The 22,870-nt window shown below is 36.6% G+C and overlaps 1 protein-coding gene across 3 annotated transcripts in view; it reads left to right on the forward strand.

Annotated features, from left to right (window-relative positions):
* LOC106053697 (putative uncharacterized protein DDB_G0277255) overlaps nt 1–13,608 on the forward strand; it is a 160,887-nt gene extending 147,279 nt beyond the window's left edge. For all 3 annotated transcript variants that reach the window (XM_056024125.1, XM_056024126.1, XM_056024124.1), the window contains exon 6: nt 6,897–13,608. In XM_056024125.1, the coding sequence (XP_055880100.1) occupies nt 6,897–9,233 (2,337 nt within the window). In that variant the 3' untranslated portion in view covers nt 9,234–13,608. The remainder of the gene's footprint in view (nt 1–6,896) is intronic.
* The last annotated feature ends 9,262 nt before the right edge of the window (nt 13,609–22,870 follow it).

Here is a 22,870-nt window from a genome sequence, read left to right on the forward strand (position 1 = left end):
CGTCAGTTTCGGACTTGGTTCGTACCTGGTCTAAACACCTGTCTGGAGCAGACGATGCACAGACGCGAGTTCTAACAATTATTTTACCATTTCTCACGGCTGTCCGCGGTAATTTATTTCCCTTTACCTGACGATAAGCGATAAGCTCTTTCTCTCTTTTTCTCTCTCTCTCTCTCTCTCTCTCATTCACTCGCTCTCTCAATTTGCCCTGTTTCAGAAAAAAAACTTTGTTGATTTTTCCTCTGAATGGTGATGTCACCCATATTTTTGCAGACGTCTGGAGATCAACTTTCGGGAAATTTCCGAAGCAAAGTTTCGTGATTCTTCGTAGCTCAGACGAATAAATGTTTGGCACCTTCGAAACAACAAAAGTATCATCATCATCAAAACTACATCTTCTAACCCGAACATAGACCGTGACCAAATAGTAAAGAAGAGTTGTTTTTTTTTTAATTAGACCAATGTATGGGCTTATCCTTCTCAATCTACTCTAGACTATCAATGTACTAAACAAAAAAAAAAAATGAAAGACTCAGCATCAAAGCCCCATCCACCCTTTTCGTCAGTTTTAAGGGTTTTTTGGGAGGACAATAAAGAATGAAAACTAAAATCCAATTAAGTTTGTGTTCCTCAGCAGGCCCTTAAGCCTTTTTTTTTTTTGTATCCAAAAGGGTTGTTTTAATTTTCACAAAGCTTCTTTCAACTCTTTCTGTCTGTCTGTCTGTACACGTTATTTCTCTCACACCCATTCTCGGATTAACCTGAAAAGAGGGAAAGCTCCATACCAGAACAATTATTCATTGACATAGACAAGACATAAATCAATTTTAAAAATGTAACTAATTAGACAATTAATTACTGGTAATTCATTATTTTGTTTAATAGCAACAAGGGAAACTAATACTTCAAAATTCATTCATATGGATAAATTGTGTGGGTTTAGTCCCCTTAAACGTTAATGCTATTTCTCCCTCACGTATCAAGTTGGTACTGCAAGCAATTATTCATTGTATCTAATAAAACATGAATCAATAAACAAAAAATATTCACTTAGTCAATTAATTATTGGTAATTAATTATTTGTTTGTTATCGAATAGGAGAAATAACTTGTACATTATTAGGTGATATAGTTTTACGGACGGAGTTCTTCCCATTTAGATCAGCTTTGTTTTTTTTTTTTTTTTTTTTTTTTTTATTTCCTATATTTTGCATGCTACAAACCTAATATCAACTCTGTCTGTCTGGTACAATGTTTGTCCACTTTATTTCTCCCACACCCAAATCTCGGATCGAGTTGAAATTTTGTATAATTATTTTGTATACCTTACGAAACAAAAATCAAAAGAAAAGAACATTTACATAACTAATTATTGGTAATTAATTATTTTGTTTAGTATCGAACTAGGGAAAGAAATTGTACTTGACATATGTGGTGGTATGAGTTAAATTGGCCTCTTGGTGAGTTTTAAGCCCTAGAGTTCTAATTCAAGCTGTACAATTTTTTTTAATGCTATTATAAAGCGATCACTATAACCTTCATACAGATACCACCCTTCTTCCTCCCCCCCCCCTTTTACCAACTGGTCTAGTCAAGTGATAGTATCCTAGCGTATTGAGAAAGATAAATGCATGAAATTGCACTAAACAAAAACAATTGGTAAAAATATTTCTAATAGCACAGATTTATAATTTTTAGTCTAAATCTATTACAAATTTAATTACATGACTGATCTAACTAACTGATACAAGTACAATTAAGTAAGCTTTGTTCTCCAAAAAAGTATTTTATTTGTTTTATTTTAACTATATATACTTTTTGGCCCTTAGTCGTTTTGATCTCATTGACAAATATACTTCAAACAAGCCGCATCAAGGCAAATGTGTTTCTCTTATAGATATCATAATGTTTCATTCTTTATAGAGTAATTAATCATAATATCAAGAATATATATATATATAAATTTAAGTAAAAAAAATGTAACCTTTTTTAGACCTTGTAAATAGTAGGACAGACAATGCAAAGGTAAACGGTTAACGAGGGTGTCGTGGACAGCACAACCACCAACCTCCTTTAAAGTAGGGCATATAATGTTAGGTCTATTATGTGATGAGACTCTGTAGCGATACACCAACCATCAAAACGACAAAATCATAGATTATAAATAATGTAATCTTCAGTAACATTGTCAACACCATTTTGTTTCTATTCCTCCATCTTGGTTCTCCACTCTCCTTTCAACACACATTCACACCAGTCCACATTGACACCAGTCCACATTCACACCAGTCCACATTCACACTACGATGCGCACGTAACATACACACAAGTAAAATGGTGAATGGAATCTCTTCATAAACAATGAAATGAAGTCATTCATAACCCCAAAAAAATCTCTTCACAAACAAAAGATGTAAATATAAAAAAAAAAAGAATTCAGAAACAAAGAAATTATATTTCTTCACAAATAAATAAATCTCTTTATGTTCTGGAAATTTAAAATCAAATAATTCAATCTCATGGCGCATCTAATTTCGTAACCCAGACAGAATTCAACTCAATTGATGTAAAATAGACATTGTGATCTGATGCTAACCTCACCCCTCTCTTCCTCCCTACGCCCCCCCCCCCCCAACCCCCGAGATGTTCTTCAATTAACAGTCATAGGTCTGAATGCATATAGTTTGAAGGCCATTCCAAACAAATAGTGAACTCTAACCCTAACCCTAACCTCCAGTACTGTATACCTAGCTCGCTAGACAGTGTTATAAATCATAGTCCAAACATGTACTTCTGACTGTCTAGACTGCTGCTCAGACTAGGTGTAATTAACACGGCACAGATATGAATACTAATCACAAGGTCTAGACAATTACAAACATGTGCGCAGCTCTTTAGGCGTGACGAAGACTATAACTGCATATAAATCATTTCTAATTTAAAGTCAACAAAATAACTCATTGCGGTGGCCTGGTTGGTAGATAACAGTGGACGAATCCATGGCTATGGGTTCAATTTTGGGTAAAGTACAGGACTTTACAATCCAAAATCGAGGACATTAGTCAACCGTCTCTACAAAAATATGTCCAGGAAATGTAACTGCTGGCGGTCGTTGTACTAATTGTATAATCACCTTCATAAACGTTATCAAGTAAATAAAATAGCAAATTTAGCCCCAGCTGTCCCATAGTTCTTGCAGAGAACATTTCCGCCAATTAGATTTATAATTCCATATATACATCCACATCTCTCGTTAAGCAGCGTTTATTCCCTTCATTTCAATATCAAACAAAATAAGTAATCACCGTTTCGAAATATTCATAGTTGTTTGTTGTTTTTTTTTTTGTTGTTGTTGTTATGGCAGTTACTGAACATCAAAGTCAAATTGAACGAACAAAAGTGTTCTAATATTACATTGTTATTGAACAACTGTCTATTAAAGTACAAAGTGTTTGTTATTGTTTGTAAGTAGCATATGGAGTAAGATTACACTAACTAAGGTCTATTTGAGAAACAGATACTTTGTATTAGGTAATAAGGACTACAAGAAGTAGATATTTTTTTTTTCATTTTGTCTGTCAGTCTGTTTGTCTGGCTATCTGTTCATCTATCTATCTATCTATCTATCTATCTATCTATCTATCTATCTATCTATCTATCTATCTATCTATCTATCTATCTATCTATCTATGTATATTTCTGTCTGTCTGTCTACTGTATCTGTCTGTCTATCTGTATCTGTCTGTCTGTATCTGTCTGTCTGTATCTGTCTGTCTGTCTATCTATCTATCTATCTATCTATCTATCTATCTATCTATCTATCTATCTATCTATCTATCTATCTAAAGATATATGTGTACACAAAATCATTATCGGGGTAGGATGCTTGAAGCTTGTGTCTTGAATTAATGACCCCCCCCCCCCCAATCTTGGTTTTGCTTGGTATTAAATTCTGGCATCTTCTTACACTCATCTCTCCTCTGCTTTTCCAAGTCGTCTGCTCACACCATCTCATCCCGCTTTTGGCATTCTCTTCCCGCCAGTAACATTCATACCAAGACCTGGGACGTCCGCCTCACTCGCCCCTATCGACTATCACAATAAACACAAACTAGAGACGAGTTATTGCGTTAGGGAGAGGGTCCGGCATACCTGTAGGGTTTTGATCCATTTCACCCCGCCTCTTACGCGAGGGAAATACCTCGTTGGTTTTTAGAATTTCCCTGGTAATTAAGACTCTTAAGACTGTGGGTGGAAAATGGAAACGATCCGAAGAAATTGTGGAAATTTCTAGAATGTCGAGCCGAAAATGAAAGAAAATAGACCTAGGTCTAGGGTCTGGGGGTGTTCTTCCAAATGTATCTGAGATTATATTGAGTGAGGGGCAGAAATCAAAACAATGTATCGCTATCAGGCGGGTGGTGGGTGGTTTCGATTACATTCTGTCGTTCTGGAGTACTTGGCATACGATAACAGTTAAAATAGCCGACGAGTTTAAATGTAATCAATATGCGGCTTGTCAAGCTTTTATAATTTCGAAGGTAGGTCTATAGTAGCCAACAAGATATATATATAGTGGTACACAGTACAACTGTATAGTTTCAGACTTAAAGCTCATCTGTTTCTGTGGACTAGGGCTAGGGCTATGACCAGCACAACGATTTTCTCCAACTTATCTTAGGTACCCGTTTAGAGTTGGCTGGACTAAGGGGCGCCCGAAATTTAAATTCCCAGTTTTCACTGAGATTCGAACCCTATACCCCCTCGAATCGAAAGCCAAGCGCTTTACCATTTAGCCACCGCGCCCCAATAACTTAATATCACTGGAAACAAAATGCATAGTTAAAAACTTTACTTTTACTAAAAAAAAAACAACGGTAATAGGCGATATAATACCGCCCACGCCTGATCCGGTTCTTTCTGTGGTCTTACTGTCGACAATAGGCTCATAAACCTACACTCCAAAGCTATACCATCGCAAAACAACTTTTTTTTTTTCAAATCAGTTCTTCTAAAATAATTTAGTAACAATGGACAGTCATATTTTATTTCTCATTGAAATAAGGAGAATGGACATTACAGACTATGAGTGGGTCGTCGACTGAGCTATCCAGCAATACTTCCATGTTCGACATTTGTGGGCACTGGAAACGTCTGGAAAATGATTATTCAAAGATTTTTTTTTTTCAAATAAAACTTGAGAACAACAAGACAGACGAGCATCGCACAAGAATTAGTTTGTGGAATGTTGGGTATCGTCCACAGTTACCGAAAGGTGTATAAACAAAGCGGCTTAATGGACCACCTATGTACCGTCAGTATGCGTGTGGTCCAACATATCTGTCCACCCCGCCTCCCCACGCCCCCCCCCCTCTGCCGCCCACGGCGCCACTCCTTCTCGGTGTGGGGTGCACAGTTTAACAATGCCAGTTCAAATCGTAACACCACCAACGAGAGAAATACATATTTTTTTTAAAAGACCGAAATGGCAAACACAAAAGAATACCATGTTATGAAATTCAAATTGCCTTCTGTGATTTTGTAATGGGTAAGGGGGAGGGAAGCACGGGAGTAGGGGGGAGTCACCACGGGTAGATCACTCTATCTTACAACTCAGTCTGCTCCCTGCAATCATTTATGGTAATAGGAGGGCTTCATGCGAATTACCTTTTACCTTTTGTGCGAGCTTTCTGTGTGAGCTGAAGTAATTCAGAGCAAAGAATTTAACGTTCGGAATTACGGTAAAAAAAAAAACAACAACAAAAGATGTGAGATGTCTTGTTTATACGTCTTACGTCTCACGCTACGCCACAGAGTCTCTAGACATAGATCATATCAATTATATGTCCAGCCCGTTTGATGAAGTCATTTCATGATTTCCTTGACCTTGTGAGTCATGGATAGTCCCTGCACGTGAGCCAAGCAGAGCATTACGACAATAGGGGTGGGGGGGGGGGGTAAGAAATACTCATGTTTTTTTTTTTTGTTTTTGTTTTTTTTTGTTCTCCATGAAAGTAAATAAAACACCATTCAACATGTCGCTATGGAACAAAACAAAATAATTTGTAAACACAGCAAGATCACTTAGATCGGTATAGGGTTAGGGTTTCATTTCTATATTAACAAATTGACTTTGTGTCACACGTGATCACAGTTCTCGCTAAATAGCATCGACGTCAGACACACAATCTCCACTAGTCATGGCTATAGCCAGAATGTACACCTCTGGTGGTGAAAGTTTTAATGGGGGATTTGATGTGTTTTGTTCTTTTATATGCACTAACACACATACACTGACAAACAATACAGACATACACACCCAACATATACACATATACACACACTCCAATACAAACATACTCCAATGCACACACACACACTCTCCAATACACACACCAATGCACACATACACACACTCCAATACACACACCAATGCACACATACACACACTCTAATACACACATATGCGAGCTGCGGCGCTAGCCGTACTTTTTCCTGCATTCTGAGGTTCACAAATACATTTTCTGAGGTGTTTACAGCGCGATATTCTGTTATTCTTCTTTAACAAATTGCTCTTTATTAATCAGCGATTTATATATATATTTTGGCTGGGAAGTAGGTTTTAAACCATTGAACCTTCATCTGATACCATGATACTAAATAATAAAAAAAAAAAAAAAAACTACCATAGCCCATGCTCTCCTAATAATTTAAAAACATATCTAAAGTCTTGCCCAATTAGAACCCTTGGATTTTATTCATAGATTCATAGATATTCATGGATTTACCCATAGCTAACAAAAGTCTTGTACATAAGCCTTTAATATTTTAATGTACCAATTGAAGAGCGTTACAAGTCAACTAAATTATCCTAAACTTCTTTTTTTGTCTCTCCAGGAAACTCAAAGATTGGAATGTCACAACACCACGCTGCTGACAGAGATCAAACAGCTGCACGAAGAGCGAGAGCAGCTGACGCGTATCATACGCAGTCACGCCAGCGTGTGTCCACTCACGCCTCGACAGAGCCCGCTTACTATCGTTCGTGAGAGTCCACTACCAGGTTCTATTCGGGGATCTCCACTCACGCTGCCCCTCAGTGCGGCTGCGTCCATCCTGGCCAAGAGCCCAGTGATGGGAAAGAGTCCAGTGGTGGTTCAGAGTCCGGTGCTTCTAGTGCCGCCTACTCGGGAGAGCCCTGTTCCTCTCCTCATCCTTAACCCCACGAGGGAAAGCCCCATACCAGGACGCGTCGTGCCCAGTAGTCCAGTCCCCATGTCAGGGCGACCTAGGAAGAGCCCAGTCTCTATACTTCGCATCAACCAGTCGCCCATTCCGGGAGAGAAGTTCGGTGACAGGAGTCCAATACCTTTTGGTTCGCCACCGAAGCAGAGCAAGCACTCCATACCACCACGTCTCAATCTAGCAGGACCGAAACCGGTAGTGCCCATCCTTCCAAAGCCTGCAGCCAACAGCACGCCGTCGCCCAAGACGCCTCTGGGAGTGACGATGAGTCCTCTGCCTACGGCTACAAGTCCTATAACCGCAGGGGGAAGAACAATTCACATGAGTCCGGTTTTCTTCGGCGAGGGATGCTTCACCCGTTCAGGGAGAACAAGGCAGATCAGCCAGAGCCCCATCTCGGTGACAGACAGCAGCAACAGCTCAACTCCGGCGAGGATCACACAGCAGAGTCCGGTCTTTTTCGGCGACAGGGCGCCGAGCAGTGCTCAGTCTGCAGTTCATTTTCTCCAGCCGTCTTCAGCATCTTCGACATCATCGACCTCTTCCCTGGCGTCCTTGCTTCGCCGAGAGAGCCCCTTGTCAGTCATAAGCAATAGCAGCGTCTTCTCTAACAACAACGGCACAGTGTTTGTAGGCAGCAGTTCCAGCAGCACAAACAGTAGCAGCTCTCAGCTTTCCAGCATCAGCCAAGCAGACAGCACCGCCCCCATCATAGCTAACACTAATATTAACATCAACAGCATCAATAACAACAATTTGAGCAGCAACAACAACGCCATTAACAATAACTCCTTTGGCAGCAGCGGCGCCATCGACAACAACATGTTCAACAATATCAACAGCCAAATTAAACCGCCCGTCTTTATGGGCAGTTCCCAAAGCTCAGCAGCCCGCGAGGCGCACGATGACGACGTCCTTTGCCTGGAAGACATCGAAAGAAGCGCTACAGGGGTGGAGGCCAGGGACGATCTGATCGACTTTATTGACATTCAGGCCCTTCTGGAGCTAAGCGGCGAACAGAATGGGCCCAGCACCATTGAACCTAACAGAAACCAACAGGACGACTCGGGGAGTTCGCTCAATATTAGCCAGACAAGAAACAATTTTGACTCTTTGACTATGAACCACATTGAAGACTCAATGATGGATGAGAGCGCGACTCACGGCGCGCATCTTGACGCCGATATAGGTCACCTGAACACAGATAACGTCTGCCAGTCGATGTGTCAGCGTGAAAATATTCTGTCCAGTCCGGACTTTGACCGAGAGACGCAGGCCAACACCATTCAAAGAATTACACAAAACCTACTTCCCTTCGACCAGAGCTTGTCAGGTTTGCAACAGACAGGAAGCTCTTTTGGTTGCCATAACAACGACAGCGGTCAGGCTGGACACTTCCAGAACTCTCTTCTCTCAAGTCAACAAGGGTGTGGTGCTTTTCACACAAACAGCTGCACTACCTCAAACCTGCGGCAGGATTTAAATTATTCCTTAGACACACGAAGGCAGGTAGGCAGTTTTGGTGGACAACAGGAAAGTGCTTTTAGAGGCCCCGTAGTTGAGCAAGACATGACCAGCACGCTCAAAGACTATTTCAAGCCCCACCAAGAGAATATGCTCACACCGCAGACCCTGGCTGCACTTCAGAATAGCCTGCGGGAACTGCTCAACGCACAAAACCGCATGGCTCAATGCAACGCCTCCACCAACCCGTCCTCGGGGGACGAAAGACGCATCGGGGACGCTGATGTCAACTCGGCGGCCACATCGGCAGCTGTCAACAATGACAACAACCTCATGTCCAGCGGAGACGCAAGTCTCGCCAGCAACAACTTCGGCAGTTCGATAGGGGGCATCAACGACAACTCGGAGAGCGACTTCATGAGCCTGCAGAGTTCTCTTTCAATGGACATGCTCCTGGCGTGTTCTAACATGTGCAGCACCAGCTCCGAGAATCGATTCCCTCAGGCTGGAAATCAGTATTCATAACATCGTCATAAACGTTTTTGTTAAATTGATGGAACAGCAAAACTTATTCATAGATTCATTTCATTTATCCTGAGACAAAACCAATAGGCAGTTGATAAAAAGTCATCAAGTCTTCATCCTTGTTAGGCTACAACTTGAACTCCCTACTCCCCTTCTAGTGTTATCCCGAGTATGAATAGACATGACATGTAACATCGCCACTCAGATAACGGAGGCCAGATAACATTACTCACTACTGAGTTGAAAGCTCCTATTTTGGAGAGCTGGATAGCCAAAGTAGATGTTACACAGGTACCTGCTTGGTGATGGAGCCGGTTCGAGGTCCGTGATTCGAGTTCTCCTTGAGGCTTATATGTATTTCGGCCTAGTTTCTTCACCTTCTTCTCTAAATAACCTCTACTGTTGGTGCTGCGATTATTCTATGTTACATGCCATGTTTATTCATACATTATTTCAGCACTAAAAGCTTCAAACTCTATATTTCCTAGACTGCCTCAAGTCATATTAAAAACCAGCAGACGTATGGAAGGGACGAGCTGATTCAATGCTACATCGTTAGTCGCTACCAGAGTCATTAGTTCTCTTCTGCTTGCCCGTTATTGACAATGTTCTGAATGACGTACTTCTTGAATCAGCTTATAACACTAAGTTATTTGTATAACTCTTTGTTGTCGGCCGTCTTTGTTTCTTTCTACTTGAGTCGTATTACTATGTGTTACGGTCAAAGTGCTTCATCAATTATTTGTACATTTCGTTTCCGATATTGCTTGCGGAAATTTCCTGTTTCTAATAGTAGTTTCTTTTTTTTTTTTCGGTTACTTTTCCTCAGGAGTTACCCGGATCTGATCGGTTATTTTGTACTTCTGTGTTCCTTCTTCAAACTCAGGTTCAAGGGGCAGATGCCAAAGAAAGAGGAGAAGAGAGAGAGAGAGAGATAGAGAGAAAGTTTTGTTTTCTTTTTTGCTTGCACATTTTTTCTTTATCTCCAGCATGTTTGAGAATCCATGTGTGTGCGTGTTAGAGGCAGTATGTTGGGTATTTGTATACATAACTAATTAGTCCTAGAGGGTAAAAACGCGCCACGGCAAATAGAGCTCAATATCAGAATGAAGATGATTAATAATTGGGTAAGGAATAAAATAAATGAGTTTAGACAAAGAACACATCACTGTTTGGATGTTACTTTGATCATCTTGAACATCAAACCCAATCAGTTACACAATGGATCATTTATACGACCTACACTATGACCTACTCTATGACCTACACTATGACCTACACTACGACCTACACTATGACCTACACTATGACCTACACTACGACCTACACTATGACCTACACTACGACCTACATTATGAAGTACACTATGATGTACACTATGACCTACAATATGACCTACACTACGACCTACACTATGACCTACACTATGACCTACTCTACGACCTACACTATGACCTACACTACGACCTACACTATGACCTACACTACGACCTACACTATGACATACACATCTCATAACAATGACATAACAATCTCATAACAATGACACAACAATCTCATAACAATGACATAAAAAAATGATATAACAATCTCATAACGATGACATAAAAATCTCATAACAATCTCATAACAATGGCATAGCAATCTCAAAACTACCTCATGACGATGACATAACAATCTCATAACAATGGCATAACAATCTCAAAACTACCACATGATGATGACATAACAATCTCATAAGAATCTCTTAGCAATGACATAACAATCTCATAACAATCTCATAACAATCTTATAACAATGACACAACAATTTCATAACAATCTCATAGCAATGGCATAACTATCTCATAACAATGAAATAACAATCTCATAAGAATCACATAGCAATGAAACAACAATCTCATAAGAATCGCATAACAATGAAACAACAATCTCATAAGAATCACATAGCAATCAGATAACAATCTCATAACAATGACATAACAATTTCGTAACAATATCATAACAATCTTATAACAATGACATAACAATCTCATAAGAATCTCATAGCAATGACAAAACAATCTCATAACAATCCTATAACTATGACACAATATTTTTGCGAAGAATCGAAGCACTCTGCTTACTAACAGATGGTTCTAGTTCTGAGCCCTATCAGTTTTAGTTACACTCACGCTTGGATTGTTTTTCTCTATTTTTAATTCTTAACAGGAGCTGAAAGGTGATTGGGGGGGGGGGATGAAGTAGTCACCTTTTAATCACCTTTTTGCGCTGGCCATAGTACAATTCTTTTACAATAAAAAAAAGGTACAATGTGACAGGAAATCAACAGATTTAAAAAAAAATAAAATAATTCTATATAAATAATATTTGTTCATGTCTTGTTCAGAACGAGAAGATGTTACATATTTTTGTTTGAGTAAAAACTGCATGTGTATAGATGTTTCGTTTTACTTCAATATCACATTATGTAATAAAGCCAAACACAGAACTTGAGTGCTTATGGAGCATATTGTTTCTGTTCCTATGTTATTGAAAGTAGTTTTTCAACATAGATTGATTTTGTTTCAGTTTTTTGTTTTCAGAACAAATATTCTTTTAAGGAGAATAGAAATAGAACTATTCTTGACTATACGGTGTGTAAGTCTCTTGGCCTTAAAAGTCACTAACTCGAAAATAAAAGTGAATAGGCTCTAATGGTGGTAAATAATAAACATAATATATATTTCTCAAAACTTGATATAAAACAATAAATTTAGTTGAACAACTCAATAATAATTTTAAGCTACAATGAAAACGTGCAGCAGACTATATTTTAGCGTGAGATGTTATCTCTAAATCGTTACCTGGCAATTTCGGCTACTTTTTCCTTGCTGTCAATTGTCAAATTGTCTCCCTTTGTAATTAGAGGTTTTTGTTGTTTCTTAATTAAAAACCAATATTGTGGTTGAATTTTATTTTCTAGCTCAATGTCAATGTTTCCCGGCTGTTATGTTGCTATGTTCTCCTACATATGACCTATGACCTTATATTTTTTGTATATCAGATGACATAGAAGAAGTGTTATAAATACATTTGTTATTCTATTTACATAGCGATAGTAGTTTAGGCTTGAGATTGTTTGGTTTGAAAGATGGAATGTCACATTTCGTTCTATTGCCATGAAGTTTTTTTTAGCTGTTTATTATTTTTTAGAATGTGTTTCTCACATATGACCTACATAGAGAATCCCACTGACCTATATGTTGTGTGCTATTCTTAGAATTATTTCTTTTGTACTTCTGCTTACACTATACCTAAGAATAGTGTCAAGGGAAATAAGAAATCCTGTCCTGTAGCAAGGTATGATACCCCACTGGTAACAATTATTGCTCTAAATGTTAACACAAGTTAATGAGAATACTAACAGAATAATTTACTCCATAATGTATAGTGACTTCTAGCCAAGCCAATACAAAGTTGTGATTGTATAATTATTTATTTGTTTTCATACATGGACTGCCTACCACATTTTCCCACTCGTATTTTGTAATATTCAATGTTTGAAATTGTATTTCATTGCAGAGATTGCAATTGCTATTATTATTATTAATACCATTACCTTTATTACTATTGATTTTCATTGTACCTAACGAATGTTAAATCTTATGTTATTTTTAAATGAAGGATAATTCTTTAAAAAAAATAGTAAGAAATATTACACTTATCAACAGTTGCTTATCTTTTTAGTTCCCAACTTTCTCTGCTATTACTTCCCTTTTTTTTTAAACCCATTAACCTCAAAAATTCCTTCCCCCTTTTTTTCCCCCAAATTCTCTTGTAACTTACCTCTACTTAATCCTTAAAGTGGATCAACCATTACCTCCCTTCATATCTTCCAACAATTACTTCCCTTCCTGTTCCCTACCAACTCAGTACACTTCGTAATCTTATAAAAAGTATTTTATGTTATCTTATCGTTATCATTATTATAAATATTTTGTTTACCTTAAGATAATTATTTTTTATAATTATTTTTCCTTTTAATGTGACTACTGAAACTATTTGTTTCATTGGATTTTAGCCCCCCCCCCCCCCCATTTTCCACCCTAAAAAAAATAACCATTATTTTCATCTTCATTGTTTTCTGATCATCATTCCCCTTACAATCCTATGCGCTTGTACAATATAATTGTTTCATCATGGGTGTAACTCAAATCTGCTTTATTTTTTCATCTTTTAAAAATTACACCTTGGACCTTTTGTTTTTCCTTCTGTAAAACTTCTCAGCTATTTAGTTTTAAAGATGAAAGGGTCATCCATTTGCGACGTTTATGGACAAATGTTAAAGGACTATTTACACAATAAATTTGAGAAGCTGTTTACAATGTACAAAATATGTTTAATTAATATATGTTTTTAATTAATATATGTTTTTAATATACCAAGTTTATTTTTATTTTTTCTGAGAAATGGTTCATAATAGCACTTCTCAAAAAAATGAGTTCAAGTCCTGATGATGACAAAGATTTTAATTAAATAAATCGGAACTCAATTTTTGTTGGACAATTGGGGGCAAATGAAATGTTGGCAACACCAAAAAGACAAAAGTTGACAACACCAAAACACAAAAGTTGACAACACCAAAACACAAAAGTTGACAACATAAAAACACAAAAGTTGACAACATAAAAACACAAAAGTTGACAACACCAAAACACAAAAGTTGACAACACCAAAACACAAAAGTTGAAAACACCAAAACACAAAAGTTGAAAACACCAAAACACAAAAGTTGACAACACCAAAACACAAAAGTTGACAACACCAAAACACAAAAGTTGCCAACACCAAAACACAAAAGTTGAAAACACCAAAACACAAAAGTTGCCAACACCAAAACACAAAAGTTGCCAACACCAAAACACAAAAGTTGAAAACACCAAAACACAAAAGTTGCCAACACCAAAACACAAAAGTTGACAACATAAAAACACAAAAGTTGACAACACCAAAACACAAAAGTTGCCAACACCAAAACACAAAAGTTGAAAACACCAAAACACAAAAGTTGACAACACCAAAGCACAAAAGTTGCCAACACCAATACACAAAAGTTGACAACACCAAAGCACAAAAGTTGACAACATAAAAACACAAAAGTTGACAACACCAAAGCACAAAAGTTGACAACACCAAAACACAAAAGTTGACAACACCAAAACACAAAAGTTGCCAACACCAAAACACAAAAGTTGCCAACACCAAAACACAAAAGTTGCCAACACCAAAGCACAAAAGTTGCCAACACCAAAACACAAAAGTTGCCAACACCAAAACACAAAAGTTGACAACACCAAAACACAAAAGTTGACAACACCAAAACACAAAAGTTGCCAACACCAAAACACAAAAGTTGACAACACCAAAGCACAAAAGTTGCCAACACCAAAACACAAAAGTTGACAACACCAAAACACAAAAGTTGACAACACCAAAACACAAAAGTTGAAAACACCAAAACACAAAAGTTGAAAACACCAAAACGCAAAAGTTGACAACACCAAAACACAAAAGTTGCCAACACCAAAACACAAAAGTTGCCAACACCAAAACACAAAAGTTGCCAACACCAAAACACAAAAGTTGCCAACACCAAAACACAAAAGTTGAAAACACCAAAACACAAAAGTTGACAACACCAAAGCACAAAAGTTGCCAACACCAAAACACAAAAGTTGACAACACCAAAGCACAAAAGTTGCCAACACCAAAACACAAAAGTTGACAACACCAAAACACAAAAGTTGACAACACCAAAACACAAAAGTTGAAAACACCAAAACACAAAAGTTGACAACACCAAAACACAAAAGTTGACAACATAAAAACACAAAAGTTGAAAATACCAAAACACAAAAGTTGAAAATACCAAAACACAAAAGTTGACAACACCAAAACACAAAAGTTGACAACATAAAAACACAAAAGTTGACAACATAAAAACACAAAAGTTGACAACACCAAAACACAAAAAGTTGACAACACCAAAACACAAAAGTTGACAACACCAAAGCACAAAAGTTGACAACACCAAAGCACAAAAGTTTGCAACACCAAAGCACAAAAGTTGACAACACCAAAGCACAAAAGTTGACAACACCAAAGCACAAAAGTTGAAAACACCAAAGCACAAAAGTTGACAACACCAAAGCACAAAAGTTGACAACACCAAAGCACAAAAGTTGGCAACACCTAATAGACAAAAGTTGACAAGACAAAAACACAAACGTTGATAACACAAAAACACATACTAAAAGGATGGACCAACTAGAAGATATTTAACAAATCAAAACATAAAAACCAAACTATTTTTTATATCAGAGAATCTATGAATTGTTGTTGAACATTTTAATTAGTAAACAAAAGAATGATCATGTCTAAATAAAATCTACTTTTTTTTTAGTTCTAGAACCAAATTTCGAAACGGCCTTCTGGCAACCGAGAACCGAAAAATTTGGGAAATAAATTTGAAAAATTAAATTCAAGCACATTTCAAAAACTGTTTGCTTAAAAATGACATTGCAAGATAACACAGATCAATAGTCCATGGATCTAAATCTACTTCCACTTTTTACTGTTTTAAAATTGTTGCTAAAATTTTTCAAAAGACAAAAATAATATAATTATTTCTCTGCATTACATCAATAGAAATGGCTGTGACAGTTGTAAAATTTTAGATAAATTCAACCCAGAGATATTCATATAAAATTAATATAAATATACATTATCCTTGTTCTCTTATTTTTCTTGTATTGCTGACTTCCTGTAAATGGCAATTACTCACGTGTGATGGCATCACAATTTCCTATCAAACATCCTTTGGTTCCATTGTTTTTTTAAGAAGGCTAAATAAAATTGCTGATTTGTTTTACCTCAATATTTTTATGTTTTGTTTCGTTTTTTAAATACACTTTTTATTTCGATTTTTTATACCGTTATTATACTTTTATTATACTACTTAACATTTTTGTTGTATTTGTTTTTTCCCCCCTATGTTTACAATGTAAGGGATATCTATTGTTTGACTCCAGAGAAATGTTAGAACAGAAATGTATGCTATTATCAGATCTTCTCATGACTCAACCTGCAACTACACCCCCCACCCCTTCTTTCTATACACTCCCCCCCCCCTCTTTCCTATCCCCTGCTCATAATAAGTTTTATTTTCTCCCCCTCCCCCTCCCTTGTCTCGACATCTTTTTTCCCTTTTTTCTAGTTTCTGGTTGGGTGGAGTGAGTCAGCCAGTGGCCAGTGTTAGACATTGTTTTCTAGTTTCTGGTTGGGTGGAGTGAGTCAGCCAGTGGCCAGTGTTAGACATTGTTTTCTAGTTTCTGGTTGGGTGGAGTGAGTCAGCCAGTGGCCAGTGTTAGACATTGTTTTCTAGTTTCTGGTTGGGTGGAGTGAGTCAGCCAGTGGCCAGTGTTAGGCATTGTTTTCTAGTTTCTGGTTGGGTGGAGTGAGTCAGCCAGTGGCCAGTGTTAGACATTGTTTTCTAGTTTCTGGTTGGGTGGAGTGAGTCAGCCAGTGGCCAGTGTTAGACATTGTTTTCTAGTTTCTGGTTGGGTGGAGTGAGTCAGCCAGTGGCCAGTGTTAGACATTGTTTTCAGTTGCCCCTCTTCGCCAGTAGGTCTGAGACTGTTGCAAGACTCTCTGCCACAAATACTCTGAGGGAAATATATCTGGGCTGTATTGCTGCCTTTGTTCTCCTAGGTTGTATTTGTTTGAAATATATGTTTATGTTATTGTTATCATACTTGTCTGAATACGCTAAAATATTATAAGCATTCGTATTTCAATTTTAATTTGATATTTGATGATATTGTATTCAGAGATTGAATACATTAGTTTTATTATTTTTATGATTGTTTCTGGTTTGTTTGTTTTTTGAATGTAAGCATCATTAATCTTTTCGCTTCAATGAGGCGTAGAGAAACGAACGACAACTGCGAGTTACACATTAATTGATGAATTATCTCCCTTTGAATCCGCACAACTTACAAAGTTTGTTTTTTTCTTTTATCTTGCGTAATGTGTGACCAAACTCGTGCAACTAAAGTTAGAATTCTCGATTTAAATTTTTTATTTAATACCATATTGCTTGGAAACATGCGATTTTCTAAATACCATTATCTGTATAATAAAAGGCACAATAAAAAAAAAAGAATTTTGTATTCGTTCGCAGGTGGAGAATGTCACACATAATTTACCATGCTATTAGATTTGTGTTGTTTTTTTTTGCTATAGCTAACAGCAGGTTTTTAATAGTGTAAAGGATGTGGGAAGGTGTTAAATTGTTGATTAGGCAAATATGTGTACAATAATAAATAGTTCAAGCGTAAAAGTGAACATCAAGTCTTCAAAAATATTGGAATAATTTCTGGTTGATACAAGAACTAATTAATGTGAAGACATGAAATGTATGTTGAAACCCTTCAGGTTTGTCCTTTATGGTATTGCATTAGATCTTATTCTTTTAAATATTGACAGGAAAAATTGCGTACATGATGACAATAGTAAATAAACATCAAAGAATTAGAATGGCAGTAGCACAGATACATTGAAATATTGTCGTGACAGTGACACACATACATCTGTGAATTGACTTGGCAGTGACACACATACATCTTTCAATTGACATGACAATAAATTGTCTATATATTGATATTCTCGTAATACGACATTGCGCTAGAATGAGGTCACACGTTACGCAGCACGGGACGAGACTTGCCCGTACAGAAATATTTATTTGTGTGTGTGTATTTTACTCCATTTGATGTTTTGTTGCCGTGAGAACAAGCAGATATTTATACATAATGAAACTAATATATTATACAATAACTAGATCCCGCCATTTTTTTACTTTTTGTAATTATAGCTTTTTTTTATTAAAACTATTTTGTTTTAATATGAAGTTACTTTATCCTTGTAAATGTTATTATCATATTTATGTTCATGAATATGTTGCTAAATAAGGATTATTTACCAGTGTTTGACTTTTGGAATAACAAAGAACAGGATTTGTTTTCATCGACAGTCAATTTGTCAGACATATTTTGTTTTATGATGATCTTTTTGGTTGGTGACAATAAACACGCATTTAATCGGGATTTCCCAAAACTATGTTGTACTACAATTTAGCGGTGTTGAGAACAAGCGCATCTGAACGGGATTTCCCGAAACGAGGGTGTTCTTTTTTTTTAAATTGTGTTGAAAACATGCGCATCTGAACGGGATTTCCCGAAACGACGGTGTTTCATTGTTAGTGGTATTCGACTGTCCCCGTTATTTAATTTTAGCATTATTTCAGTTGATTTCCTACTGCGTGTGTCCTCCCCATGTTTTCCAGAGTAGAAGTAGATGTGTCAAGTCACTGAGATGGCATCATGTGTCAGAGAAACGTGTCATGATATATGTGTGTTGTTGTTGTTTCATTGGTGAATTCATTAAAGATACAAAAATAAAAATTAAAAAAAAATAAATTTGTCCTAATTATTTTTCTTTTCAAATTTACTCATTCTTAGCATTAAAACATGTTCAGCACTCATCAATCAACATAATTTCCATCATCATTTCAAACATCATCATTTCAAACATCATCATTTCAAACATCATCATCATCTGTTTAACGTTTCAAATTCTTATTATCAAACACTTTCACATCATTCATCATTTCCATCATCATCACTACCTACAATATCATCATCATCATCATCTCAATTCGAGTGAAATGATAAGATAAATAGATCTTCCCTTTTGAAAACACATAAATCCACTTATTTTTCTAGCCAACTATTGGACTGCAAAGCTAAAAGCAGTCGTGTTGGTGTGAGACATGTATGCGCTGGGCATTATGGCTATTTAGTTGTGAGGTAAATAATAATAAAAAATATATATTTAAAAAAAATCAGAATGCTATACAAAAAATATATTGTATAGTTCTACAGTGATCTAGGGGGTGCGGCCTCAACAGATGACAACCTAAATGGGATGAAACTCAATGACAAAATGCACTTTCGCAATAGAAAAGTTTTGTCTTTTTTTTTTTTATTTCAGTGGCTAGAAGATGTTTGTGTACAATTAATATATAAATCAATATTGCCTTAAGTTTTTTCTAATTAAAATAATTTTGGTTGAAATCTCATCAAAATGTCCAAAACTTTAACACCCTATTTTGTATCTCCAGCATTCTAATACATGTACAAACTATTGAAAATTGTCAAAAGAAACTAACATTTAAAATAATACCGGCAATTTATATTTTACAGTTATCTAACAATCAATGGCAGTAGGGAATTAGCTCAATTTATTAGGTTTTACCAAAAGAATAAGCCAATGAGAAATTATTTTTCGCATCGCACCTGACCGCACCGGGTGACCACCACTTTAGTGACGCCTATGGTCCTACATTCTACCAACAATATTTTGATAAATGTTTTGACTATTTTATGTTTAAACATCTTCAAGTGTGATAGATTTCATTACCACCTGAGACTACAATTTGGACATGATTTCCACCCAATGAATTGTAGATTATGTGTGCGAAACCAAATTAGACTTAATTGCCACCAAAGTGCCCTACTTTTGCATCAAATAGGTCGACCTTGCAACAAATCAGACCTTTGCAACCAAAATAATGTAACATTGCATTCAAATGAGCTGACCTTGCAACTAAATAACCTGACTTGCAACCTTGTAACCTGACATTGCCAGTTACAACCCCTTGCAATCAAGTGACATTGCAACCAGCAACCTGACCTATTAACGCAACCTTGCAACCAAATTTCTTGAGCGTGCAACCAAATGGTATGACTTTGCCAACGTCCTAGACCTTCCCACTTGAAGCTGTGAACACGTGGTAATATGTTTCTGTTGCGTCACTTCTGTTGGTATTTGAAAGTTGACAGCCCCTTCCCCCCCCCCCGAATAAAAAGATCAAGTGGCTGCCATTGTTAACAAACTTTCAACATTTAAAAAAAAAGGGGGGGGGGAGGCACAGAAGTTTCAAATACGTATAGATCTCTATTGTCAACACAGTTTGAAATACGTATAGATCTCTATTGTCAACACAGTTTGAAATACGTATAGATCTCTATTGTCAACAGAGTTTGAAATACGTATAAATCTCTATTGTCAACAGAGTTTGAAATACGTATAAATCTCTATTGTCAACAGAGTTTGAAATACGTATAGATCTCTATTGTCAACACAGTTTGAAATACGTATAGATCTCTATTGTCAACAGAGTTTGAAATACGTATAGATCTCTATTGTCAACAGAGTTTGAAATACGTATAGATCTCTATTGTCAACACAGTTTGAAATACGTATAGATCTCTATTGTTAACACAGTTTGAAATACGTATAGATCTCTATTGTCAACACAGTTTGAAATACGTATAAATCTCTATTGTCAACAGAGTTTGAAATACGTATAAATCTCTATTGTCAACAGAGTTTGAAATACGTATAGATCTCTATTGTTAACACAGTTTGAAATACGTATAGATCTCTATTGTCAACACAGTTTGAAATACGTATAGATCTCTATTGTCAACAGAGTTTGAAATACGTATAGATCTCTATTGTCAACAGAGTTTGAAATACGTATAGATCTCTATTGTCAACACAGTTTGAAATACGTATAGATCTCTATTGTCAACACAGTTTGAAATATGTATAGATCTCTATTGTCAACACAGTTTGAAATACGTATAGATCTCTATTGTCAACACAGTTTGAAATACTTATAGATCTCTATTGTCAACACAGTTGAAATACGTATAGATCTCTATTGTCAACACAGTTTGAAATACGTATAGATCTTTATTGTCAACACAGTTTGAAATACTTATAGATCTCTATTGTCAACAGAGTTTGAAATACTTATAGATCTCTATTGTCAACACACTTTGAAATACGTATAGATCTCTATTGTCAACACAGTTTGAAATACTTATAGATCTCTATTGTCGACAGAGTTTGAAATACCTATAGATCTCTATTGTCAACACAGTTTGAAATACGTATAGATCTCTATTGTCAACACAGTTTGAAATACGTATAGATCTCTATTGTCAACACAGTTTGAAATACTTATATACTTATAAATCTCTATTGTCAACACAGTTTGAAATACGTATAGATCTCTATTGTCAACACAGTTTGAAATACTTATAGATCTCTATTGTCAACAGAGTTTGAAATACGTATAGATCTCTATTGTCAACACAGTTTGAAATACGTATAGATCTCTATTGTCAACACAGTTTGAAATACGTATAGATCTCTATTGTCAACACAGTTTGAAATAGGTATAGATCTCTATTGTCAACAGAGTTTGAAATACGTATAGATCTCTATTGTCAACACAGTTTGAAATACGTATAGGTCTCTATTGTCAACACAGTTTGAAATACTTATATACTTATAGATCTCTATTGTCAACACAGTTTAAAATACTTATAGATCTCTATTGTCAACACAGTTTGAAATACGTATAGATCTCTATTGTCAACACAGTTTGAAAGACGTATAGATCTCTATTGTCAACACAGTTTGAAATACTTATAGATCTCTATTGTCAACACAGTTTGAAATACTTATAGATGTCTATTGTCAACACAGTTTGAAATACTCATTTATAAGATATAAGATTTATAAGATTTACAATTGAACAAAGGTTTACAGAATGACAATAGTCTATAATCTGTAAGTCTATACTGCTATAACCCTAGTGGCGGACTGAAAGGGTTAATGTTTGTGCGGCCTACTGACACACATGATTCAGGCCAATCACACAGGTCAAGGGCTGGTGAACAAGGGACATTACTACTAATGCACGCAATATGACCAATGTTATGGTCATGTGACCACAAAGCCTTTACAGACGAGAGACAGTGTGTTAGAAAGGACAGTAGAGTCCAGGACAGCAAGCAGAAAGGACTGTGTGCTACGAAGTGAGTCCTCGAAAATGTAGCTGTACGAGCTAGAGAGACTTGTGATTAGTTAGGCAGTTCTGTAGTGTAGCAAAGCATTTGAAGTTACCGTAGCCAATTGTGTTTATTGGCTGTTGTTGATGTAATTGTAAATAAACCGCCACTTTGTTTATTGAAGCTCTTGTTGTCAAGTTGATGTTTTAGACGTGTTGTGCTGTTGGGCAGTGTTTGCAGAAGGCCTGATAGAGAAGATCGTAACACTGGTGTCTTGAAGTGGGATTTCTTATGGCTTCTGTGAAACTGCTTGCTGAACTTGATCTAAAAGAATTGAAACAAGAGCTTCGATGTCGTGGACTGAAATGCTTTGAAAGAAACCATGAAACTCTTAAAGAACGCCTTCGACAAGCCTTGCTGGACGATGGTGAAGATCCGGGCACCTACCTGTTCGAGTTAGAACCCGATGTTGTAGAGCTCTTGATCACCTTTCAAGAACAGATGTTGGCTGGCTTCCAGAAGGTGATCAACGGTGACATTCAGAAAGAGACCTGTGCCAAAGTAGACCAGATAGGTACCAGTACATCGCTGAACAAGACTGATGAAACGTTTGATACCGTGATGAACAAGACTGACGACCAGATGGCTACCATGTCAAGAGGTATAA

The sequence above is a fragment of the Biomphalaria glabrata genome, chromosome 3 (genome assembly GCF_947242115.1).
Source record: "Biomphalaria glabrata chromosome 3, xgBioGlab47.1, whole genome shotgun sequence".
Classification (NCBI taxonomy): Eukaryota; Metazoa; Mollusca; class Gastropoda; family Planorbidae; genus Biomphalaria; species Biomphalaria glabrata.